A 27,437-nucleotide genomic window follows, 5' to 3' on the forward strand; every position below is an offset into this window, starting at 1 on the left:
CTTAGACCTGGCTAATGTTTTCTGGCAAAACTGCGGACTTTCTTCCATCTTTCACCCACACTCGTTTTACTTCAAAACTAAATAATTAAGACAAATCCAAAAACAGTATTGGTGAATAATCCCTCTGCTTTCCAGAAAACGTCCGTTTTCCAGTGGATTGGTCCTTCTGTGCATGTTTGTGCGTTTGTTACAAACCCAGGTTTAGTGTCGCAGCGATAAATGAATTGTGGGTAATCGTTTGGGCGGTGCTCATGGGGAACCAGTCTCCGAGTCCAAGTGTGCGGACTTTGGTTCTGGGCCTGGATCTCAGTAACTAACAGCAGCTGTTCACCACAACTTGTTTTTCACAACTTGTGAATAGAAATGGTGCAGTTCCACAGCCAGGGGGCGCTGTTGCTCCTGGAGTGACATTTACCAGCTGAAGTGCAGAAATCTGAAAGATGAGCTCTGAAACATCACGTCTGTTTCTGAAAGAGAAAGCTGACAGCTGCAAAGCTGAGGGGTTGCCACAGTGGGACATGTTTGAACTTGGAGATGTGTTTGCGCCGATATGGATATGTCGTTGACTGCAAGCAGCAAATTAGACCGGGCTCATGTTTCCTGCAGCTCTCCGGGTGTGGGTTTGGCTCGGGCCTGCAGCGCTGGCTCAAGCATTGTTCAAACATGAAACTTGTCGTTATGTAGTTTCAGATGCCAAGTTGCTAAGTGCCTGAAAACAATAATAACACTCTGATAACATCGTTCTCTTTGTTCTCGTCCATCACGGCATCTGTCACCCGTCTCGCCCCACCGCTTCGCTCCACCCGGGAATCTCCCAGCTATGAAGGTGAGACGCGTTCAGATTTCTGGCAAATGTGCAGCTCAGCTATTAAACGCTTCATTAACCATCAAAGATCCAACATCTCAACTACATCGTTTTATTCACTATCACAATAACATCAGCATATAAACACAGTTGTGTTTGTTGTTTTTATGAATATTTAAAGATTTCTTGTGATAATAGTTATTATTTATTTTTATAATCTGTACAGTTATTCCTATTTTCATGAGGTCTAGCTGGCCCAGCTTATTATTATCGCTTCATAAATTTGTTGGGTGCTGAGCATGTCGGGGAGGGAATGGGAGGAAATTTAAACATGAACATTCACATTTATGTCAATATATGTATTACATAATACATATATGCATTATATATGTATATATGTATATATGTATATTTATGTACATTTAGAAGTATGTCTGTAGTTTGAGGGTGATTTCAGTGATTTCAGTTTGGACCCGCTGAACAGTGATGATGTTTGCACTGCTGGTTTTATAGTGTTTATGCTGGGCTGTAAATCTAAAGAAAACTGTTACTGTAACAGCAGGCGGGCAGTGAAAGCGAGCTGTGCCACGCAGACAGCCTGGGCTCAGCAGGCAGCAGCAGCACGTTGGCCTCCTCCGTCATAGAGGTGGAGTCCGAGCGGGACGGCGCCAGTTTGAAGCCTCAGCTACGACCGAACAAGGAGGAGGTAACTTTAGCTTGTGCTAGCACTCGTCAGCACTGCAGCCTCAGAGGAGGATGTATCTGCGTTAGTGCTGACCTGATGTCAGGATGGACGGATGAGTGAGTAGACGGATGGATGGATGGATGGATGGATGAGTGAGTAGACGGATGGATGGATGGATGGATGAGTGAGTAGACGGATGGATGGATGGATGGATGGATGGATGGATGGATGGATGAGTGAGTAGACGGATGGATGGATGGATGGATGGATGGATGGATGGATGGATGAGTGAATACACGGATGGATGGATGGATGGATGAGTGAATGGATGGATGGATGGATGGATGCATGAATAGACGGATGGATGGATGGATGGATGAGTGAATGGATGGATGGATGGATGGATGGATAGATGGATGGATGAGTGAATACACGGATGGATGAGTGAATAGACGGATGGATGGATGGATGAGTGAATAGATAGATGGATGGACGGATGAGTGAACAGACGGACTGATGGATGGATGGATGCATGAGTGAATGGATGGATGGATGAGTGAATGGATGCATGAATAGACGGATGGATGGATGGATGGATGGATGGATGGATGAGTGAATAGATGGATGGATGGATGGATGAGTGAGTGAATAGACGGATGGATGGATGGATGGATGGATGGATGGATGAGTGAATGGATGGATGGATGGATGAGTGAACAGACAGACTGATGGATGCATGGATGCATGAGTGAATGGATGGATGGATGAGTGAATGGATGGATGGATGAGTGAATGGATGGATGGATGGATGAGTGAATAGACAGATGGATGGATGTGTGAATAGACAGATGGATGGATGGATGGATGGATGGATGGATGGATGGATGCATGGATGGATGGATAGATGGATGGATGAGTGAATACACGGATGGATGAGTGAATACACGGATGGATGGATGGATGAGTGAATAGATAGATGGATGGACGGATGAGTGAACAGACGGACTGATGGATGGATGGATGCATGAGTGAATGGATGGATGGATGAGTGAATGGATGGATGGATGGATGAGTGAATGGATGGATGGATGGATGGATGCATGAATAGACGGATGGATGGATGGATGGATGAGTGAATGGATGGATGGATGGATGGATGGATAGATGGATGGATGAGTGAATACACGGATGGATGAGTGAATAGACGGATGGATGGATGGATGAGTGAATAGATAGATGGATGGACGGATGAGTGAACAGACGGACTGATGGATGGATGGATGCATGAGTGAATGGATGGATGGATGAGTGAATGGATGCATGAATAGACGGATGGATGGATGGATGGATGGATGGATGGATGGATGGATGGATGGATGGATGGATGGATGGATGAGTGAATAGATGGATGGATGGATGGATGAGTGAGTGAATAGACGGATGGATGGATGGATGGATGGATGGATGAGTGAATGGATGGATGGATGGATGAGTGAACAGACAGACTGATGGATGGATGGATGCATGAGTGAATGGATGGATGGATGAGTGAATGGATGGATGGATGAGTGAATGGATGGATGGATGGATGAGTGAATAGACAGATGGATGGATGTGTGAATAGACAGATGGATGGATGGATGGATGGATGGATGGATGGATGGATGGATGGATAGATGGATGGATGAGTGAATACACGGATGGATGAGTGAATACACGGATGGATGGATGGATGAGTGAATAGATAGATGGATGGATGGATGAGTGAATAGATAGATGGATGGACGGATGAGTGAATAGATGGATGAGTGAACAGACGGACTGATGGATGGATGGATGCATGAGTGAATGGATGGATGGATGAGTGAATGGATGCATGAATAGACGGATGGATGGATGGATGGATGAGTGAATAGATGGATGGATGGATGGATGAGTGAGTGAATAGACGGATGGATGGATGAGTGAACAGACAGACTGATGGATGGATGGATGCATGAGTGAATGGATGGATGGATGAGTGAATGGATGGATGGATGAGTGAATGGATGGATGGATGCATGAATAGACGGATGGATGGGTGGATGGATGGATGGATGGATGGATGAGTGAATAGACAGATGGATGGATGAGTGAATAGACAGATGGATGGATGGATGGATGGACAGATAGATGGAAACCTACAGGAGCCCTGAGTTGAGCCAACTCCCACTGCAACCCCACTACAGTAATATAATAAAATGTCTTTAATCAAACTTGTGCACAGATAGTAGGTTTGAAAACAGGACTGTATCAAACTCTCATAGCATCATTTTAATGGTGTATTTTCATTTTTGTTTAAATGAGGAGGAGAAGGAGGAGGAAGAGGAGCTGACCCCCTTCAGTCCTCCTCCCACTCTGTCCATCACAGAGGAGATCCTGGAGTTCATCAACCAGAGTAGAGCCAGAGAGGGGCTCGCTGCCATCCACACTGACTTGACGGTTAGAAAACAGAACACCCACCATAACTTGACGTGTGGTCAACCACGTTTAAGGACACGAGTCTGAGTTAGCCTCAAGTGGACTATATAATTTTTTTTCTAGCCATACTTGTTTAGATTCAGTGAAACTGTCACACCATGTTGCGATGTCATTGATTATTCACTGTTTTACTGAAGACCCCCTTTTTGAAACCTCATGTATAAAGAGGTCAAATCCTGGGTTTTGACATCTGAAAATTGTGGCTTAAAATCTTATCACATGACAAATTACATGTTTAGCAGGAAAGAGCCTTAAGATAGACCATCCATTACCAACGACCTCAAGCAAACAACTCCTTTACTGCACGTTCTTGTTCAAGTTAGATTTGATTAATTTAACCAAACAAACCAAATTCAGGCAGATATTTGAACAAATTCCAGTGATTTCCCTCTTTTTCTTTAAAATATTCACTAAACTGTTAACTAACGCACTGGTGGGTGTCCATATCCCACCAGCTACATTAGCACATGCTAGGGTTCATATGACTGTTTGTTTCTTCTTACTTTTATTCCCGGTGCAGATCCAGGATCAGCCCAAAGAGCCTCCATCTAACCAGACCAACTTCACCTGCCCGCTGCCTCCAGTCACCTCCAGCCAAGAACAAACACCCACAATGCCACAGGAACAGGAAAGAGCAGAGATTGAGGATGACATCGTCCAAAGTCAGACAGGAGAAAATGAGACAACAGAAAGTGAAGTCCAAGAAATTCAAGTTGCAGAAAGTCAGGTGGAAAAGGGAGTGGAAGTGCTTGGAGAAGTACAAGAAAATGATAAAGAGAAGACGAAAACGAGTGAAAACGAGGATAGACACAAGATCATGCCACCCCAAACACTAGACCTTCATCGATTCATCTCAGAAGAGGAAGAAAGCAAAAACAAAGTCATACCGATAGAAGAAGAAAAGCCAGAGTCCACAACTTCCTCCTCAAATCTAGGAGCCTCTAATCAGCCCAACAAGAGATACCATCCACCTACGAGAGGTTCCCACCTCACCAAGAGAGATAAGAAGATCATTGAAAAGATAAGAAGTTACTATGAGGCAGCAGCTGAGGCTGAAGAGGGCGAGGAAGAGGATGAAGAGCTTGCTGAAGAAGTAGGGTCAAAAAGGAGAAACAGTTTCTCACAAATTCCCTCTGGCTTGGTAAAGGAGACCATGTCACGCTTTGATGTCGGTGGTCACCAGTGGGAGTCAGAAAGTGGACTGTCCAAGTTCGAAGAACCAGAAAGACATACTGATAGGGAGCACCTTTCTTCCTCTGGTCCAGTTTCTTCCCCATTTCCAGTACTAGCAGATGCAAAGAGCGATGGACAGGCTGATAAACCATTGAGCTCTTTGGAGTTTCAAGGAGAGGACCGAGTCAAGTCTTCATCCTCTTCTGCGAGTCACGACGAAGAGACTCCAAATCTGGTAAATTTGCACTCAAACCAAATCAGACCTATTGGAGAAGAAACAAAGATTCAGGATCAAAATGAGAATGTCTGCAAAGGATCGTTGGTGGAAAGACGGGAGGAGAAGATGGAAGGAGAGTCCAGAGATCAAACAACCATACCTGGTGCTGGAAACCAAGCTATTGCAAATGGGCATGAAGCTAACCCACCAGGCTCAACAGAAGCTAATGGAAGCCACGAAGAAACCTCTACACCTGTGAATACGTGCCAAAAACCTGAGACAAAAACCCAGAACATCTGGACCAGAACCGGAAACAGAGACCAAGCAAAGGCCATTGGGAACCTCGAGGACCTTCCCAGTCAGATAAAAGTGGGTCGATGGTCTCGCCACTCCAGGATTGTCACTGCTAACCGAGCCCTGTTTGAGACCATGGGATCGGATGTGGCTGGCATCGGGTTATTTGAAGCGAACCCTGTGGTAGACCCTGTGCTGATAGAAAACTCAGAGCGTATTCTAAGCAAGGTCCAAACACTGGCTCGAATGTACAGTGCCAAAGCCAGCACCATGAAGGTCCCCCTGCATCAAAAACGCTCCGGTAGTGGACGGAACCAATCGGTGGTTTCTGCTAGACTGTCTGGACCCTCAAGCCCGAGCCAAAGTAGAAGTCAGATACAGGCTGAAGCTCCAGTTACAGCTGAGTACCAAAAACAACATGAAACAGAAACCGGTCAGTCAGAGTCGAGATGTGCAACCCAAACTTACTCCATGGTCAAAGTTCAAACCCAAAACATAACACAAAGGCAGCAATGTCAGATTCAAACTAAAGACCAGAACCAGATTCAAACCATGAGCTGGAAGACCAAAGAGATCCAGGAAGAGAGGACAATACAGACAGCAGAGAGCCTCACACAAGGTAAGCTGCCTTTTCTAACACTTCCTCTGAGATGCTGTTTCTTTGGGTTTTTTGAAGACAGTCCAGGACCAAATTATTGTGTTAGCATAAGATAAGATAAGATCACTCTTTTTTGTCAGTGCTCATCCCACGTCGGCATTATGCACAACACAAACAAGACAACACAGTAACTTAATAAATACAAAAAATAAAAAAATAAAAAAGAGTGAGTGTATGTGTAACACTCTGTCCACGGTCTCAGAGGAAGTCTCTGATCCAGCTGCAGGTGGTAGAAGGAAGTCCGATATCTATTAGTCTGTCTGTGGAATATCAAATTAAAAGCAGCGCTAAAGTCAAGAAAGAGCAGCCTGGCGTAACGCCCCTGTTGTTCCAGGTGAGAGATGGTGGTGTGGTGAACTCCCTGCCATACCTGTCCTGAGTTGTTATTGCTGAAGTGGTCTTCAATCTTCCTGTTGTGCGCTGCCTTGGCCTCTCTGATGCCTCTTTAGTCATCCATGGTTTCTGGTTGGAATACACCCGGAGACGTTTGTCCACAGTGACACTGTTGACACAGAAGTTAATATATGAGAGCACTGATGCTGTGTGCTCTTCGAGGTCCAGGTATTCAAACACCGTCCAGTCCTGCAGCTGATGTGATGCACCTTCTGGCCAGGTTTTCTTTGTGGCTGGGGGGGGGGGGGGGGGGGGGGGGGTGTGTCTCCTCCTAACGTGTATGCAGGGATGAGCAGTTTGGAAATGTGGTCTAACAAACCTTGATGTGGTAGAGGGGCTGCTCTGTAGCCTTTTTGGATGTTGCTGTAGGCTTTGTCCACTGTGTTTTGCTGCAGCCAAGTCTCTGTGAGCAGTATAATCCTGCTGTCCCATACACACCTGTTGACTGCAGTCTGTAATCCCAGTTCGTCTATTTTGTTGGACAGGAAAATACTTGGAAGCAGTGGCTTAAATGTTTGTTTCTAGTGGGCCGGCCCAGCAGCCATGCTTTTGCCTCCTTTGTTTACATTTCCTCTTTGGCTTGCCGCTGGGAAGAACCAACTACGGAGACTCTGGAGTTCTTATTATGTCCTACGCAATGCCGTGGAAGTGGTGATAGTCTGACATAATGTTCCTTGCACAGCGTAATCCCAAACTCAAAAGGTCCTGACGACTGTAAGTGGACTCTACTCGATATAGAGGAGTAAAAAACACATATACACTTAGAAAGTATAAAAAACAAAGCACCGAACGTGAGGAGCAGTGAGCCGCTGCGTCTGTGGGCGCCGCCCATCATATGGACTGGTCGTATAAATATAAAGCCCCACCCATACTAAACGGATTCATTTCTCGCCAGATTAACGACTCCCAATATGGCCCGATTCCAATAGTCTATATGATATGGTTCATACTCTATATTTCATTGTTTTTCTCAGATTTCCAGGAGGCTGCGATGGAGCCAGTTGAGCCTCAGTTGTTTGGTCATGTGTTCGTCAAAGAACAGATGACCACCCAGCAGACGAATGGATTTAGCCTCTCCAGGCCGAGAGACTTCATCTCTGCTTTGACCAGAGAAAGAGACTCTGGTGTAGGCTGTACTCTGAGTGAAACTTCCCAGACCTCCACCACACCTCAAGAAAATCCAGCCCCTTTGTTAAGCAACCAATCATCCAGTCTGACCCAGGTGAACAGCTATGAGCACAGGTACACCTCACCTGGAGCATCCTCATCTTCTACAACAACCATTCAGCATCTCAGGACACAAGCTGAAGACTGGAGCTCCAGTTTGTGCTGCGCTGCCAGTAACAACGACTCTTCCAGAGATGACCTCCTGAATGAGAACAGGGAGGTGCATCCAGATGTGTGAGTACTTTACTAATTAAGTAAAAATGAAAGGACTATAAAAATAAAGGATTGAGTACAAAAATGAGTTGAGATGATAAATTATGGTTAATCATATTCATAAATGAGTAAACATTAGTCAGTACCATGGTAAATGACCAAATGTTTATAAAAGATGGAAGGCAGAAGGAGTGAAGCTCGGATCCAACAGAAACCACAAGCATGACGTGTAATGGTCTTTCTAATGAAGCATTTTATAGGCTCAGCATGGTGCACATTGAAATTATTATTAGCTAAATTTGGTTTGCAGTTCAGAGCAGCAGCAGCAGATTCATTCCTACTACTTTTCTCCTTGTGGTTGCCTGCAGGCCGGAGCAGCAGAGTGGTCGGCACCATGCTTATTCAGCCAGAGAGTCCGGAGAAATCATCACCCAACCCGCTCCCTCGGAGCCACGTCTGTGTGCTGAGCACTGCAGAAAAGTGACCAAAGATGGAGATAACCAAGACAAAGACAAGCAGGACGCAGCAGCCGAACAATGTGTACAAGCTAGAGTAGAACACAGCTCCACAGATAACAAGGATACGCTGAGCAAAGACGTGCATGTTTACGCAGCGCCTGAATTCAGTGTTTGCACAGGAAATGCAAATGCAGACACGTCTCCAGGAAAGTGCAACAGCTCTGCAAGACCTCACCCAGGGCCGAGCAGAGAGCAGAGAGAAACAGAGGAGGGCAGCACTGTGCTGCGAAACCAGCGTCCGCAGAAGACATCAGCGGAGGAACGCTCCAACGATGAGAGTTCAGCTGGGCGCTTTGGTGAATGGAAACCCTTAGGAGAGCTTCCTGTTCAGCCTTCCCAGAGTCTTCCCTTACTCACAGCCTCTGGCTCTTCACACGTAAGCTGTCGCGCACTCACAGAAACCCCAGGGCTTCACAGTTTAAGAGAAAATGAACCAAGTCCATCGAATCCCACGCAGCTGCAGTCTGAAGACCATCTCCCAACATTCACCAGCCAAAGGCCGCTCGACCTGCTGACGACGCTGGGCAAAAGGGCTTCATCTGATCCCCCGAATGTCAATAGCATGCCTGAAGGTGACCACAGGTGTGTATGGACCTGATAACTGACAAGCAAAAGTGCAGAAAACCCAGAACCTGTGCAAGCTCACACTGCTCTGAGAGCTCCCACAGTTTATGACTGGCAGTCAAGAGCTGAACTAAGGCCCAGTATGAGATAAGAAGGATATTTTTGAAGTGTGAATCATGCACAGTTAAATAACTAAAAGCATGCAGCAGGGAATGAGCAGAATAACTCCACTTTAGACATTCCGTGAGCAATTGGAAAAGTTTTTGCAATAATAATAATAATAATCTGATAATAGGAGGCCAATAAGGGGAATCTGGTCTCTCTTTATGAACTCTAAACCCTAATAAACCAGCAAGCCTAGCCCGTGCTTTTCAGTTGAACATATTTTGATCTGCTTCTTTTTTCTTCTTTTATATAAGAAATGAAATGTGGCTTTATTAATACGAATGTGAAGTTCAAGCCAGGACAAATGTTTTTCATTAAAGCGTATGCCTCGAGGTTCTCTTGATCTTATAATCTTTGGCACTTTATTTCAAGCCAGACTAAATTGTATTTGGCTTCTGATCAGCAGAAGAATTTGCCTTCAGCCACATAATTTACCTTTGTTTGTCACATTACAACTTTCTGTTACCACCAAAACGTTTTATACAGTACTGTGCAAAAGTCTTGTATAGCCGTGAGACCAGTTTTCCCGTGCCTCACTCGCCTACGTCAGTTTGAAGAGGAAAAAGAACTCCACGGGACTCCGATGTGAAACGATGTAACAAAAAATTTATTCCACAGTTTGCATCGTACAGGAGTGGTCAGGTTAACTTATCCTCAACAAAATAACCTACTACGGTAGGAAAACCGTGTGGCTCTGTTCTACCCTGCTGCCGCGTATAACTTATGCTGTATTAGCTCTTTTCTCTCTCCCCCCTCCCGCACCGCATGCGCTAATTTGCATACATCCGTGATGCCCGGATTTTACTATTAACATGAGTCTTTAAGGCACATGTATTCATGGTACTACGTAACCAAACCAACACAGCAATAAAATAATTTTAGTTCCACCATAAACATGCATTTACTTCCTAAATTATTAATTACACAAACAAGCTTAACAACAGCGAAATATAAATACTAAACATATGAACATACGAACATATGAACTATCTTAACTTGGCTCCCACAAGTCTTTCTTATGGACATCGTTTCAGACACTGTAGATAGGTTTTTAGGCATCAAATCTCTCCTTTTGCACTGCACGCCATGCTAAAAAATACTCTCAGCTAACAGCTGATCAGTTTGTTGGTGCAAAAATAGTATTTCATGTCAAACTATCTTTATCGTTATTTTTGACATTTTTCGTGGATTCATTTAAAGAAATGGGAACAAATGATGTGTTTCTGTGACTGGCTGCTGGCAACAAGGAGCCTAAATGTCCATGTCAGAGAGGCTTCTTTAAATATAACTGCAGTGATTTTTTTATTTAATTCAATAAACTAGATGTTTTTAAATCTGTGCTTCTCTGTAACTTACAGGGACCCAAAAGAGCCAGGATGCCCGACCAAACTTCCAATCTTCAAGACTCAGGAGGAGAGACCTACCCAAGCTATTACCACCCCTGACCAGGGCACCTCTGCCCCCTCAGCCTTCAAACCCAGCCTGAGACACCGCTCTCCGTCTCCTCATAGAGCTCCTCCTACCTCCTCAGTACGAGCACCACCTTGCTCCTCACCATTCAGGCTTATTCCAGCACCTTCTCCCACTCCTGTATGCCCAAACAACATCTCCAAGGCTCTTTCCAGTTTATCTCCGACTCCCCCTTTAACCAGGAAAGCCCCGTCTACCCCCTCTCCTGCATCTTCCTCATCATCTGTAAGAGGCCCTCCCCCCTCCCCTACATCATCCTCTACCCTTCGCTCTCCCACATGCTCCTCCCCCATCACTTCTTCCTCCACATTTACCAAATCCTTAGCTGCCTCTTGTATCAGTCAGTCCATCAGTCAGAGTATGGCAAAAGACAACACTGCCCGCAACAGCGTGAATCAGAGTCCCTCCTTACCTTCCTCTCACTTACGACGGCGTTCCCCTTCTCCCAAACCTCCTTCCAGCACACCTGCTTGCGCTCAGTTAGGATGTTCCAAGGATGGGTACCAACATCCAAGATGCACACCGTCCACTCTCCGGACCTCTTGCACTTCCCCGTCCCTCATGCCATCTTCTCCTCCCTCTCTTTCCCAACGCTCTCCAAGTCCATCCCATTACCAGCTGGCCTATGCTTCATCCTCTTCACCACGTCCCTCATTCCTTCACAGCAAAACTGGTTCTTCACAGAATTCAAACAACAACAACAATCACAGCACAGCAATCAGTCAAGTGGGCTGCAGCTTTAACAGTGCTCTCAGTAATGGAGGTTGGTTGGTAAGTCCACAGACGGAGACATTCTCTAATGGGAGCAGTAAAGCCCCGGTAAAGCAACAATCCCAAGATTCTCTCTGGTCAGGATCACACAACCGTGTAGCCCGGCCTTTCTCCGCATCCGAACCCAACTCACGAGTTCAGTCCCCATCTCCCTCTCCAGCTTCATTCATTCACCTCTGCTCTCCACCTCCACAGCACAATTTCTCCTCCCCCATGGCAAATAAACCGCCCCATCCCCGGAGCTCGAGGGTAGGAAGTGCAAGTTCCCATAACCCATTAGGTCTAACTTTGGAGCTACCCACCACCTCTTCCATGAGTTCTTCATATCCGAGCCCGCGGATCCTCTCCCCACCTCCTATCGGTGTGTCAGTGAATGTTTGGGCAAATAATGTTGCGACACCTCAGCCTAGAAACGCTAGATATGTTTCCTCTTCTGCCTCTCCTTCTCTTTCATCAACATTGGCGTCTTTCCCAACTTCTTCTTCGTCCTCCTTTGTCCCACAGAATGGTTTCAAAGGATCTTCCCCTTCTGGACCCTGCCCTACCACCTCCCTAAGCCTCCGCAGGTCTTTCTCCTCCAGCCTGGCCGACAGACCTTCCAGCCCAGCCCGGCTCAACGCTGCTGCCCAGCGACGTTCCTGGGCAGACGGCAGCCGAAGGTCCCTAGGTTTCAGTGGAAATGCCCATCCTTCTTTTGGCCAACACGAGTCCTGTCCGGTCAGTCCAAGGAGTGGATGGTCCTCTTACAGCAGCTCACCCACATGCCTCAGCCCTGAAAATGGGCTTCAGTCCCCACCCTCATCCAGCAAGTTTTCCCCAGGGAACAGCACCGGGGGTGGGCAGCATTTTACCAGCGTGCCCTGGCCAGATGTGCGAGAGCTTTCAAACAAATACAATGGAACGGATATCCCGGATACAGGCGATACTTGCACCATCAGTGCCTCGTCTCCTACCCCTGTGTCCTCCACTTCTTCATCAGACAGGCAGATAGACTGGGAAGATCCCGAGTTACAGGAGGGAAACTGTCGGAGCCAGCTGATCTGCGCCTACCTTAGCCGACCCTCCGGTGAGCAAAACCTCACCTCCTCAAGTCTGACTCTCTCCACCTCAGGAATGACCTCTCCTCCACCTGCCCCCTACCAACACCACCAATTCCACATCAAACCACCGCCTCAAGTTCAAATCTATACCACAGCACCTCCTGTGTCCTCAGTCTCTTCTCCCCTGCCCTCAACAGCATCACCACTACCCTTTCCACCTTCATCTCCTACCAAACAGGGCAACCACAAGGCCAGTTATGCCACCACAGTCAACCTACAAATTGCTGGAAGTGGCCGAATAACCTCCTTCAGCACGGCCCAAGTTAGCCTAACCCAAACCCTGCAGGGTGGAGCAGGAGCTGGAGTAGCAGCACAGGGGCAGATGGTGAGGAGAGTAAGCATCAACGGACTCTCACAGCTTCCTTCAGCTCTTCCTCAGAACTGTAACAGGATATAAAGCAGTGAGATTAGTCTTTCATTCATGGAGCCAGAAGGGAAAATATGTGCAAAGGACACAGCGGACGTGGTTGTGTTTCTCATGAATGGTCCTCAGAGTCGCATCGCCGTGTAAGATAGATGTTTTATATGTGCAGTCTTCACATGTCGCAGCAAACAAAACAAGTTTTTCATCGTCTGTTATAAAAGATGGACGTAGCCACGGTGACGTCACAGGTTATGAAACAGGAAGTGGTGAGCGAGGGGTGGGCCTGAAACAGCCCTCAGTCAAAACGTTAACCCACCACGAAGCACTGTCATCTTTAGCCTCCTTTCCTGACTCTGATGGGACCAAAATTTCCACAACTCATAACTGAAGGTTCATCAGGAAATTGAGTCCATCTTTTATATGGGCCTCACATTTTTATCTGACTTTGAACACATGCTGATGGAGCTGTTTGCAGAAAGGTCAGAATATGGTGCAGAATAAAGGACTTTGTAAGTAACGCTGTTCCTATGTGATATCCCCCCCCCCCCGTCCACAGCTGGATGTGATGGATTATGACCTCCTAAAGGTTGGAAGATTGCTTTGATCAGTCCTGGACTACCTGTGGATGCATTTGAGACTTTTTTTTGAAAAAGACTTTCAAACTTTTAGCATTTATTGAGCTGGAGTACATCTCTGCAAACAGATGTTTTGAAGGTCCAACTATGCTGTATCCAATCATGTGTATTATTTTTATGATCTTTTCTCTTTTATATATATATATATATATATATATATATATATATATATATACATATATATATTCTGTTGGACGAACATCCATATGCGGCTGTCTGAGGCCAGTGTTAAAAGTTGGTGATAACTGTGGTTAATGATCCATCTCTTTTTTTAATCCTTTTTCCTTCTTTTTTATCTTATTGTTTATTTATGAAGTTAGTCTTATTTTCTTTGGCACTTAATATCCTTAAAGTAATTTTGGTATTTTTGCACAGTGTCTTCAGCTCTTGGGTGCATGCATTGAGTGTGTGTATGCGTGTGTACGTTTGACATGACGTGTCTGGTAAAGTTTTACTTTTAACTTCAGACCAAGCTGATATCTGTGTTTTTGTTGAACGTGGTACTCACTCTGCTGATACCAGTGCCGTCCAGAAACCTTCTCCAGAAAACTCATGAACTCCAGAGGTTGCCAAGATGGATACTGGAGCATTAGCAGACTTGGGTCACTCCTCAGTTTGGACAAACATACATATTTTCACTGAGATTTTTTTTTTCAGTACACTTTTATTTATATAATTCCAAGACACGACAGTTGCTTCAAACTGCTTTATATTGTAGGGTAAAAACCTTACAATATTATAAAGAAAGCCTAGGCTTACTTGTTGTTCCTAGAGTATTTAAAAGTAGAATGGGAGGCAGAGCCTTCAGTTTTCAGGCCCCTCTTCTGTGGAACCAGCTTCCAGTTTGGATTCAGGAGACAGACACTATCTCTACTTTTAAGATTAGGCTTCAAACTTTCCTTTTTGCTAAAGCATATAGTTAGGGCTGGACCAGGTGACCCTGAATCCTCCCTTAGTTATGCTGCAATAGACGTAGGCTGCTGGGGGATTCCCATGATGCACTGGGTTTTTCCTTTTCAGTCACGTTTCTCACTCAACATGTGTTAACAGACCTCTCTGCATTGAATCACACTTTTTCTCTGTATGTATTATTGTAGGGTCTACCTTACAATAGAAAGCACCTTGAGGCCACTGTTGCTGTGATTTGGTGCTATATAACTAAAATTGAATTGAATTGAAAAACTCTCTTTTAACAGGAAGAAACATCCAGTAAAACCAGGCTCAGGTAGGGACGGCCAGCAGCCTACATCCGCATATCTAAGGGAGAATTTAAATTTTGTCTCCTGTTAAAGCAAAACACACTGTTCGAGTTTTGCAGCTTAGTCAATACTTCAAAGAACAGGAAGGGAAGAAATATGACATTACCAGTTGGCAAATGTTTGCAGACAGGTTGGCATCCTCGTAACCTACTTGCAACTGACGCAACATGCAATAGCAAAAGGGGGTTTTGGTGTGGCTCAATTTCATGATACCAGCTGCTAGCAGCTGCCCACAGCCACCTGCAGCTGGTCAGAGAACACAAAGCCTTAGCTGATGTAATTCCCTGATGATTTCACTAGCACTGCTTGGAGTTGAAGGTTTTTTCTTTTACAGTTACATTATTATATCTTGAAAAATTGGTTATTAAAAGAATCAAAAATATGAAACTAATGCATGTTTAAAAACATAATAAAACACTGAATGAGTTGTGAGGTTTCTGCAGGGCACTGGTGACAATCTGCAGGGACCAGAAACTTGCTGGTAACTGGTAAAAAAGGGAATTTTAACTAAATCTTCTTCCAGTAAACCTGAGACAGTTTGAGAAATACAGGAAATAAAAGTGTGAGTTTTAAAGCCCGACCTCCTGCTTTACTGTGTTTACTGCCTCTGGCATCTGTGACATCTTTACCTGCCTTACCTGTGAGTCCCCATCTTGCCACACACCAGGTTACATGCCAACACCGTCAGCGCCGTCACATTTTCTGATATAAAGCAGGGATTACAGGAGCCAGTTAAACCTGATGCAGTCCTGAGCCTGCTTGTTAAAGCAGATTGCCAAAGAGCTGCTGCTGACTGAACTCCTGTGATATGCACACTACTCCTTTAAGTATTTGATCTCTCTGATAAGTGCCGTGCAGTTTCAGTTTTGCTTCTATTCGACTTTAACCTTTAGTTTCCGCGTGCCTTCTCACGCATTCTTTGCTCATCTGCAGTTCATCATTAGCTGTCCTCACAACCGGACTCTGTTGGTAAGAGCTCATTTTATTTCTAAGATTTAATGAGAAATCCAGCTGGTTTTAACTTCTGTGTACATGATAAAGAATTAATGCTGATGGCAGATATAACTAAATATAAGAAGAAGCATTTTCACAGTAGGGTCATGATGGCAGTTAGGGGTATACGTACAGTTGGAGGAAGTTAAATCGCAGAGTGAAGTATAGGAAACATTGGAATGCTGAGGGAACGTGAATATCCACAGTCCATCCAGCACTTATTGTCTCAGACTCCCACCACTGTCTTCAGTCAGTATTTACAGTGGCAACATTTCAAAATCATATTTATGAAAAAGGAAGAAGTTAGCATACAGTTAGGCTCATATATGTTTATTTGGACACTGACACAAGTTTGGGTTTGTTGAAACATATTCCAATTATAGTTACAAAATGGACATGGACGTGATGTGTAGACTCTCAGCTTTCATTTGAGGGTTCCCACATTCAAACTGGATGAAGGCGTTAGGAGTTGCAGCTCCTTAACATCTACCACCCTCTTTTTAAATGGACCAAAAGTAACTGGACAATGACTCAAAGGCTACTTCATGTTCAGGTGTGGGCAGATCCTTTGTTATGTCCTTATCAATTCAGCAGATAAAAGCCTGGAGCTGATTTGTGTTGTTGTGCTTGAATTTGGACGATTTTGCTGTGAACAGACAACATGAGGTCAAAGGAGCTCTCCATGCAGGTGGAACAAGAAATCCTTAAACTGTGAAAACAGGAAAAAACATTTGAGAAATGGCTATAATATTAGGAAGGGTGATATCTACAGCTTTGTACATCCTGAGAAAGAAAGAAAGCACTGGTGAACTCAGCAATGCGAAAAGACCAGGACGTCCACAGAAGACACCAGTGGTGTATGATCGCAGAATCATTTCCATGGTGAAGAGAAAGCCCTTCACAGCAGCCAACCAAGTGAACAACGCTGTATCGATATCCAAGCCACTTCAAGAATCCCAAAGCTAGACTGGACTTTGCTAATAAACATTTTAAAACGCCGGCACAGACCTGGAAAAACATTCTTCGGACAGATGAGACCAAAATCAAGCTCTACAAGAATGATGGCAAGAATAAAGAATGGAGAAGGCGCGGAACAGCTCATGATCCAAAGCGCACACATCATCTGTAAGACGGAGGCAGTGCGATGGCTGCCTGTGGCACTGGGACACTAGTGTTTACTGATGATGTGTCACAGGACAGAAGCAGCCGAGTGAACTCGAGGTGTTCAGAGACGAGCATGAACAGAGGAACGATGACGGAAACGAAGAAGGAGAACAAGAATACAAAACTTCACCAGAGATACGACAGCAGGAGCACAGACACTAGAAACTGTAAATAACGATGAAAACCAAACCGTCCCAGGACCGTGACAACCAGAGCACATGCTACATATAGCTGGACATTGTCCATGTGCTATATGTGCTCCATGTCATTGCTGTCTTTCCTGGAACATGTCTTTCATTACTCATCATTTTCTAAGTGGCATTTTGAAACCTTCAGGGACTCATTTAGCTGAGGCGAAGCGTAGCAGACCGCAGCAGGCGGAGCTGCCTGTATCACCATCCATCTGTCAGTCAGAGGCCACACCCCTACTAATATAAACTTACACAGGTGAGTTCTAACTGTACAGGTGTTATGAGGGGGGTATGAGATACTGGTGGAAGAGCGAGGTTACAGCGACAGGGAACATCTGCCTGGTCTCGGGCTGATTTTGCAGATGTTCCCTCAGTCGGCCGACACCGTCCCTTAGCCCCTAAGAACAAAACCGAAACCAGTGATTCACAAATGTGTCAGTTTAAAACATGAAGCCTTTAAATGACAACCTGCAAACATCTGGAAAAAGCAGCACTAGACTTCTGGGAGAGGCGAGGAACGTTGTGCCATTCCAGCTGCTTCACATATATTTCCCATTTCATGATGTTCCAAACTCTTCGAGTTGGGGAAAGTTTCACTCCTCGTAGATGTCTTACTCTACGGAGACATGAAGTGCTGACAACTCGAACTGCAGCCAACGCTTAAAATGTCTTTGCATGTTTTCTAGTTTTAATTTTTTAATCTCCCAGAAAGCTCCAACCTGCCGCGGCCTAGTCTCCGAGTGACATGAGCAGATCCTCTACGTCCAAGAAATTGGAGCTCTTGTTCCGGGCTGTTCCACGGCACATTATTAGGTATCATCATTTCTGTTGAAGGAGACACAAACTTCACCATAAGTTATGTTGCTTTTACTTCCCAGAGCCTTTCCTCCCATTACTGACCTCAGACGTTCCTCACCAAGACGTGACAGGGATTAGTCGAGGAAACTATATGCTGTAAGTTGACTCATGTCTGGCAGATGTGGGTTTGAGAGTCCGCACAAGCTCACAGAAGCTTTCATCGCCCGTCTCTGAGAGATCTTCTTCAGGGTTTTTGTTAGTGTAGTCGGGGAAATTGCTCCCATTACTGTTCAACAGAGCATTCATTTGTGTGCTTTATTTAGTTTTTTGGCAGCAGCACTGCACCGCCGCCTCGATGTGCATACCAGATCTAATCCAAATCAAACAAAAATAAAACTGTTGCTCACTGATATCAGGCGGGCCGGAGCTCTTAATCACACACAGATTAAGTTCACAGTATCGAATGTTTGAACCTTTTCCTTCACGCTGTCAGAAGGCTGCTGTTCTTCTGCTGATATTACCACGTGTGCTGTCTGCAGCAGAGTTTGGAAATATTTGATGCCAGTGTTCAAATTTCAGGTGGCCGGGAAAATTACATAATGCTTTTACATATATTTACCTCATCATCTACCTGCTCAATCGTGTCTACACCCATCTGGACCAGCCGGCGAGCACTGTGAGGGTCATGTTTTTTGACTTTTCCAGTGCTTTCAACACCATCAGGCTGACCCTCCTGGGTGATAAGTTAGCAGCGATGCAGGTGGATGCTTCTCTGGTGTCCTGGATTGTTGATTACCTGACAGGAAGACCACAATATGTACGTCTCCCACAGTGTGTGTCTTACAAGGTAATCAGCAACACAGGGGCACCACAGGGGACTGTCCTCTCCCCCTTCCTCTTCACCCTCTACACCACAGACTTCAGCCACTGCACAGAGACCTGCCATCTTCAGAAGTTTTCTGGTGACTCTGCGGTGGTTGGATGCATCAGCAGGGATGATGAGACGGAGTACCGGGCTGTGGTCGACTCCTTTGTCACGTGGTGTGAGCAGAATCATCTGCAGCTCAACGTGGCAAAGACCAAGGAATTGATCGTGGACTTCAGGAAGACCAGGAAACACTTGACCCCTGTTTCAATCCAGGGGGTCAGTGTTGACATTGTGGAGGACTATAAATACCTTGGAGTACACATTGACAATAAACTGGACTGGGCTACAAACACCACAGCACTTTACAGAAAGGGCCAGAGTCGTCTCTATTTTTTGAGGCGACTGAGGTCCTTCAACATCTGCCAGAAAATGCTGAGGATTTTCTACGAGTCTGTTGTGGCCAGTGCGATCCTCTATGCTGTTGCATGCTGGGGGAGCAGGCTGAGGGTCGCAGATGCCAACAGACTCAATAAACTGATCCGTAAGGCCAGTAATGTGCCTCAAGGTGGTGTCGGAGAGGCGGATGCTGTCCAAGATAAAGACAATGTTGGATAACACCTCCCACCCACTCCATGACATGCTGGTCAGTCATAGGAGCACGTTCAGTGAGAGACTGAGAGTACTGAAAAGCACCACTGAACGTCACAGGACATCATTCCTGCCTGTGGCCATCTCCCTGTACAACTCCTCCACCTAACACACTGTTTACTGCAACAGCTACACATGTTTCTTTTTTAGCTATTTATTAATAAGTGACTTTAGATATATATATATATGCCTGTATATATTGTGCTATTCTTAGTTAGTTTACTGTCTGTCTTTGTTAATGTTTGTTTGTAATGGAGCACTGTAACAAAAAATAATTTCCCCTAGGGATCAATAAAGTATTCTGATTCTGATTAACATTCAGCACTGTGCTGCTTTGATTTGAAGTCAGTGTTGAAGTTGTCATAACACTGATAATCTCACTTCTAGCTCGTGATGTAAGCAGGTCTCGGTCCAAAGTACGGCCAACCGCTCAAGTCCCAGTACCAAACTCTGACGCCTTCACAGGAACCCATATGGAAAAGAAATAGAAAAGACTTGCATCAGATGTGGCCTACGTCATATAATGAATCATATAAGGCTTATATGATTTACTCATGAAAGTGGTCACTTTCTCATTACTTTCATATATTGTTTTAGGAAGTATCCAAAACATACAAGTTTCATTTATATAATTTTTCAAGGGATCTTATATCTGTTTTCACTCTTGTATGCTTTTCATACAAGTTTCACACAAGACAGATACAAACTTTATAAGATTTATATATATCTTTTCCATATGGGAAGTCCTGCCATGTCTTTCACTGCGTTCGCTCCATTGTTGTTTCCATGTAACGTGTTCTTTGGCACTGGTTCCATCTCTTTACTTTCAGTGAAAATGTTTTATCTCAGGTAATTATGGCCTTCGCGGGTTTTGATGATTAGTCAGTCAGGCTGTTGGCAAACACAGAGAAACTCCAGGATGTCTGTTGCTTTGTGCTTATTGTAGATTTTGTTCCCTGCAGGGTTTAGATGAAGAAACACTGCACTCGCGATCGCTGGGAGCAAAGGAAACAACTGGAGAAAAGAGGTGGGAACTTGAAAGCAAAATGCAAATAATCCAGAGGAGGAGGAAGAAGGGGAGGAGTGAGAAAGTGAAAACTGGAGGGTGAAGCAGGATAAAGGGACAGAAGAGAGGGAGTCCATCCTTTCGCTCCGATCTCTCCAATCACGTGTAGACCAGCAGCTCCGGATAACGCACCTTTTTCCCCTGAAGTGAACCATCACCTGCCAAAACTCCAAACTTGTCCTTCTGGATGTTCATTCCTCTTTTAATTAATTCCTCTTTTCCTTGGATAGCCAGGAGCCTTCCCCAGCAGCGCGGCATACGACTGGAGGAGTGAAGGTTGGAAGTTTGACCAAAAATTCCTGAAAACTGGCCAAAGAAAGGATTTTCTTCATTCTACAACTGCTGTTGAGCTTTCAGCTGGAGTCCAGCAGAGGACAGACGCTGAAGACACTCTAAGCCATCTGAGTCCTGTCGGAGGGTCGGGGAGTGGAAGCCTCCGGAGGGTTCTGCTTTCTCCCAGCTGTGATTGATTTGTTGAGGATGTTGTAGTGAGTTGTGGGGCAGCAGACAGCAGAGGATAATGTGACACAGATGATGGTTTTGCCGCCTGTGCCATGCAGAGGGAGAGGCCAGCTCTCGTGAGTGTGTTTGTGTTTCTGTGTTCTGTCAACATCATTGCCATCACCCAAAAACCATGCAGCAGGGACCTCTACGTGCAGATCGAGAGCCTGAAGGAGAAAGTCTCCAACATCTCCAAAAAGGTATGACTGCAAGCCTGTATCGCTCACTTAGAAACACACGCACTTCATCACGCAACGTCACGCAACGTGAACGCTTTTTAATGCTTGAAGGTCAAAAGCAGCTTTAGGGTTTCAGATTCATACCTCACCCTGCTCAGCTTTACAATCCAGGCTGCTATACTGCTGCACTTCACAGTTCACAGAACTCAGGTGTGTGAACTGTGAACTGCAGCAGTATCTTCGGTGGCTTATCTTGAAGATATGTAAGCATGCTTTTATTGTTGAGGAGGATGAGTCATGTAAAATAACTACAGCACACACCTAACGCACACCTAAGCTGCAGAGTGACTTCTGCGTAGAAAGAACAAGTTTGTCACACAGAGAATAAGCTGAGGGGAGGAAATGGGATTATTTTCACACTGAGAGTCATGCAAAGCTGCTTCAGCAGAATGAGCATCGTGGATCATCTCTGAGTCCCAGACATGCAGATTGTTTTCAATTGTGACTCATGCAAAATTAATCCACAGGAGTTTTTTTTTCCCTGGAAAAAAAGACAAGGAGAAAAACATGTTCTCTTTGACGTGACATTAGCAGATGTCAGTGTCCCAGGAAAAATGAGTCCGCTCTAAAAATATTTGCACTGCAAGCTGGGTGGATGTGGTTGTAGCTCCGTAGTATTGATTGCTAATTAGCACTAAGCATGCAGCTGAAAGCTGAGCCTGCAAGCTAACTTGAAGAGCTCTTGGCTTCGGGCGCTTCTGGTCTCAGAGGGTTTCATCGTGCGCTCAGTCTGCAGCACACAGTGAGCTTTTGTATTTAGACTGTTTACCTGGAAAATGTTCCGCTTTTCTGTGGTTACGCACATGTGCAGCTAACTTTCTCTTTCCCTTTAGTTGCAGCTGAACTGCAGCCTGTACACACCCACCATGGAAGACTACGAGGTATGTGCCTAGACAAAGCACTGAATCATGATTCAGCCCGCAGCTAAAAATGCCTGACAGACTAATAACTACAACACACAGAGGCAAAGATCCTCCGCCTCAGCTTGTGCACATTCAGGTTAAAGGTCAAGCACTGACAGCGGTCTTGGTGCTCCGTGTTCAGTGATCTTAACATTCTGCTGGAGCCGCTGTTTAAACATGTCATGAGTAACAATGCAACAGCTGGATGTAGTGAGTGAGAGTGAATGCAGCTTCAGGAAGCAGACCATAAAACACAAGCACAGCTGTGACGCCGGGGTCAGGGGTCAAGTTACAGAATAGCTTCATTAACAGGAACATGGATTCGCTGTGTCAGGAACACTGCAGGGTTCCTTTAAGACTCTGGCATAAATTTCAGTGTCCAGTCCTTCAGGATGAGGAGAAATTGGATATGGAAAGTTTTCTATCCCAAGGAAAGACATAAGGCAGAGCAAATGTCATGTCTGCAGCAGCTCCGTGTTAGTGGCTCTGCTGCAACGGCTTCCTTTGGCCTCGACGTGCACGCAGACACCCTCAGCGCTGTGCACCACGGCTTGTGGACGTTTTTATCCTCATATCATTAAAAAAGGGAATAAAAGTTAAAATGTATTATTGATGGAATTTTTACGACCATGACAAAATTACATTTTCATTTTTAAAGCTTTTTATTGGTTTTTCAACATAAAATGGACGTGTTTGTTTTCTTCAAGCTTGTCGCCCAGCTCATTTCAGGAATTCTCCAGATGATGAGAGCTGCAGAGATCCCACAGGGTCAGACGTCAGAAACAATAACAGGCTCTCCTCAGTCTTTGGTATTTTCCCATAATCTCAGTTGTATGACATGGACCTTTTACTGCCACATGACAGATAAATGAGCTCAGTGTGCGTTCAGTATAGCTCGGGCTACAGGCTGCTGTTTATCCCTAATATGGTCATCTCGAGCACAGAAGCTCCACCCTCCACCTTGATGTTTAACCCTCTGTTTCTCAGGAGCAGCCAATCAGAGGACAGTGGTCTTTAAGAGGGAGGAGCTAAAACAGCATGTTTCAGACAGAGAATGAACTGAGGGGGTTCACCGTGGCCACGTGTCCGATAAAGAAGGATTATTTTGAACTGCGAATCATGCAAAGCTGCTTTCTGAAGCTGCACATGACTGTAACTGCTGTGTTTTTTTTCCTTCATGGCATCATTCCTTTGCTCTCTCTCCTTTCTCTCCCTCCAGCAGATTTGTCCCAGGACCATGATGCAATGTTTTGCTTCTGAAATGATCGTCCTCGTGAATGAGTGGGAGCTCGAGCCCAAGTGGAAAAAATTGAATATATTGCTGAATAGACTGGCGTCCAGGATAAACCAGGTATGAGAAACAGTTATAGGAGGAATTCACATTACTTCTAATGTAAGAGTTATTTTAAACTGTGCATTCAAAACTGTGGCCAATCCAGGCCCTGATCATCCTGCAGTGAGAGTTTGGTTAGCACTGCTGGCTTTGAAGGAAATTTTATGGAAAGACTTGAGATGTAGGGTGTTGGGTTTGGTGGTCTGTTGGCTTCATCAAACAATGACCTCCAGCTCTGATTGTGGAAGTTTGCATTACGTATGAGACGAGAAGTAGCGCGTCCAAGTCTGAGACCATAGTTCTCAGCCAGAGCTCCTGTTCTTTCCCAAAAAAAGGACCTGACGAGAACCCGCGCATAGAACCCGCGCATAGAACCCGCGCATAGAACCCGCACATAGAACCCACACATAGAACCCACACAGACACGAAGAGAACATGCAAACTCCGCACAGAAAGGTGGTGGAGTCCAATTTAGGAACTTCCTCCATATATTTATTTTTATTTGACTCTTTATTATTTTAATATTTATCACATTTTTATCATGTCTGTCATTTTCAGTTACGTTGTTTTTTTAAGTTGTGTTTTCACATTTTTTTCTACTTGGATTATAACATATTTGCCTTGACTGGAAAGCGCTCTGTTGTTTTGAATTCACTGTACGAATAAAAACAACAACGAATAAAAACCTAAATGCTCAATAACAAGAAGTTTCTCTTTCCTCTGAAACATTTATGGGAAGGTCTGTGATGGACCGGGAAGATTTATTTTAATTTGATGACGATGACATGGACGGCAACACGTTGGCGGTTGTTAGCGCTGTTGCCTAACAGCAACAAGGTCGTGCGTTTGACTCCACCCTCTGACCTTTCTGTTCTCCATGTGTCTGCGTGGTTCCCTCCGGGTACTCTGGCTTCCTCCCACAGTCCAAACCCATGCAGTTGGTAGGGTTGCGACAGACTGGTGACCTGTCTGGGATGTACCCTGCCTCATGCCCTGTGGTAGCTGGGATAGGCTTCAGCCCCCCTGCACCTATATTAGATTATGCAAATGTAAAGTCAGTCTCTGGGTTTTTTAAGGCACCTCACTGACTCCTTCAGTGGAGGAACTGCTAGTTTTTTTAAGCCCAAGTTCACATTTGGTACTTAGAAGTGACAATTGTAATGATAATGTAACCATTACAGGATTAAAGCCCACAGTGAGGAGCATTGCTGGTAGATTATGTTGCCCTCCCAACAATTTTTGTTTTCTGGTGGGAATCCAGCTTTGACTTCTGTGTCACGTGGAGAGGTATCAGTGTTGCTTTTTGTTCCATTATCAAATATTTACTTCAACACTGTGATCTAAGTTTTATTTCAGTTACTGGTTAATAGCACTAGCACTGTACAATCTATTACTGTACCACCTGCATTGATTTGAGCATCAAGGCAGAACATTCGAGTAGAAGCTGAAGAGGACCTAGCATAGAGCCCTGGGGTACTCCAACATTACAGCTAAAGGCTGGTTACACCATGTCCCAAAGACTTATGGGTTATAGGAAGTTTCTGGTGAAAACCTTGAATGCTCCAACTGCTCTTCAAGTCTTGGTTGTGTTCCCGTCTTCTTACAGACTATAACACGCCTTCATTTCTGTTTCTTCTCCTCCGCAGACAGCGTCAAAGTGTCGTCGGTGTGAGGTCATGAAGGAGGAAAATGCAACCACCTTTCTTGAAAATCTTCTATGGACTGTTGAGAAAACTAACAGTGACTACTGTTAGGACTTTCAGAAGAGACTGCATGGCCTGACTTTCTTTTCATTAGCTTTCTATTAAACCACCTGCACACAAATAAAGCGCAGAATGCATGATGTCCAAGCAGCTCGGTGGTATTTGAGTTACAGCTGGAGGCTAATGCGGGGTTCTGGGTGGAAAAAGCTTGCTTGTAGTCTCATATCAACTCATCAGCTAACATAAATGTCTCACTGATGAAGTCATAAAGAAGACACAGTCAGGTCCCAACTAAGCTGCAGTCAGATGCTGAGAGCACGTTGGTCACTTTAATGTGCTTTAAATATCTGTGTATTTTTATCTGCTAATAATGAGTATTATTATATTAATAAGGCTGGTATCAAGCAGTTGGACAGTGGGTGAAAAGGGGGTGTTGGGTCAGTGTATTGGCCTTGGTAAACTGATGGAAGAACACCGAGGATGGCAGGAGGACAACAGACCTGTCTACGTATTTCACAACCACAGACACCATCACAGAAATGTGCAACAGTTTCTGAGCATGTGGGACTTCCTGAGGATCGCACAACTGGCTCGGTCAAAAGCCACTGCCAGATTATTCATGCATTAGACATTACAATGCAATGGACAGCTGCAAGGACATCACTGCTTACCGCCTACTGTGGCCAAAATATGCTCCTACACAGCTCTGATGTAAACCTCAGAAACATATAAAGCTTTTTCCACTTTTCTAATAAGCTCACTCTCTCCCTACTTTGATCTGATGCTCCTGTATTTAGTTCAGTACAATAAACTTCATTTTGAATGTAAGCTGATACACACTGTTCACTCTTATTCCTTGCACCTTCAAAATAAAATTACCCCCTTCTGTCGTCTTTTTGTACGGCTTGGTTAGATAAAGTTAGATGATAAAAATGAATTATTTCCAGGTAAGTGAGCTTCAAATGAGAAAGTCCCAGCGTCATATTTTTAGACCTTGGAGTGTTCTAGTGTAGCTTGGCATGATATGGACGAAGCCCCTCAGTTCACCCTCAATCAACATTGACTTTCTCCTAATTGGAGAACTTTTGGGAGCCTGCTGTGAGCTAGTCTAGAAGAACTGTTCACTTCCCATTAGTCCCATTGTACATTAACTGGATCGACTCCACTATTTGGGAGTTCAGGCACTTTAGTATACACAGCTGGAAACCATCTACCCCCTGAGACTGACAGACCGTCGGGTTTGTTTTTACCTTCAGAGTCTTATTAAGACCACATCCTAACAAACTAAATGTGGGCAAAACTGAAACAGACACACAGACTGATGGAAAAATGCAGATTTGTTCGGAACACTATTCTATAACTTGTTCATTATTCTAAAAGTAACGAGCACAGAGAGAAGATACAGCCTGTGTTCAAGTCTTTAAACCCGAGCTAATCAAAATGTGAGACATTGTTTCAGAGTGTGACACCGGGGTGAGGGTATGGTGGGTGACTGGGGGGATAAAAATGCTGTCCAATCCCACATAAACGGGAACAGCTGTGAATGCGGTTTAAGGCTCCGGAAAAGCCTGAAATGCAACCTCATGTTTACACATATTTAACATGAAAATCAATGAAATGTTTGGACTTCATTATCCGTTTATCACTGTGGTGTCTCCCTGCTTTCTCTTTATCGTATCCAGAGGTGGCAAAAGTACAGACATTCTGTACTTAAGCAGAAGTACAATTACTACTGTTAAAAAATACTCCAGTAAAATTTAAAGTACTGACTCAACTTCAATACTCAAGTGAAAAAGTACCAGCTATGAAATGTGCTCAAAAGTAAGAAAATAAAAGGTAGCTGCTTGGAGGATGTTTGTATTTTTGTGCAACGCTAGCTGAACCTTGTGTGAAAGTAATAGTAAAATAATATCATTAGCACAAGTATCACCATGATATCATACTGGCAAGTTTGAGGTTATATATTAGAAAAGATGAATGTTTTACTCATTAGTCAACGCCCCTCTCCCTCCTCGCCTCTTCTCCTGACTGAAGTCAGCACACGTCAGTTACTTGTCAGC

General features: G+C 44.7%; 2 protein-coding genes across 3 annotated transcripts; both read left to right on the forward strand.

The window, feature by feature from the left end:
- Window positions 1-820: 820 nt before the first annotated feature.
- On the forward strand, window positions 821-15,545 carry LOC134640727 (mucin-2-like). The gene is made up of 7 exons (XM_063492628.1): window positions 821-826; window positions 1,365-1,511; window positions 3,837-3,971; window positions 4,531-6,313; window positions 7,720-8,146; window positions 8,494-9,225; window positions 10,731-15,545. Exons 1-7 carry the CDS (start codon window positions 821-823, stop codon window positions 13,108-13,110), a joined length of 5,610 nt encoding a protein of 1,869 aa, XP_063348698.1. The 3' UTR covers window positions 13,111-15,545.
- Window positions 15,546-20,764: 5,219 nt separating this feature from the next.
- On the forward strand, window positions 20,765-26,214 carry il15l (interleukin 15, like). 2 transcript variants are annotated; one of them, XM_063493587.1, is made up of 4 exons: window positions 20,765-21,400; window positions 22,273-22,320; window positions 23,561-23,692; window positions 25,321-26,214. In XM_063493587.1, exons 1-4 carry the CDS (start codon window positions 21,254-21,256, stop codon window positions 25,426-25,428), a joined length of 435 nt encoding a protein of 144 aa, XP_063349657.1. In that variant the 5' UTR covers window positions 20,765-21,253; the 3' UTR covers window positions 25,429-26,214. The 2 variants fall into 2 exon arrangements, with proteins under 2 accessions (XP_063349657.1, XP_063349658.1); XM_063493588.1 differs by having other exon boundaries at window positions 23,564-23,692.
- Window positions 26,215-27,437: the final 1,223 nt, after the last annotated feature.

The sequence above is a fragment of the Pelmatolapia mariae genome, linkage group LG14, assembly GCF_036321145.2.
Source record: "Pelmatolapia mariae isolate MD_Pm_ZW linkage group LG14, Pm_UMD_F_2, whole genome shotgun sequence".
Classification (NCBI taxonomy): Eukaryota; Metazoa; Chordata; class Actinopteri; order Cichliformes; family Cichlidae; genus Pelmatolapia; species Pelmatolapia mariae.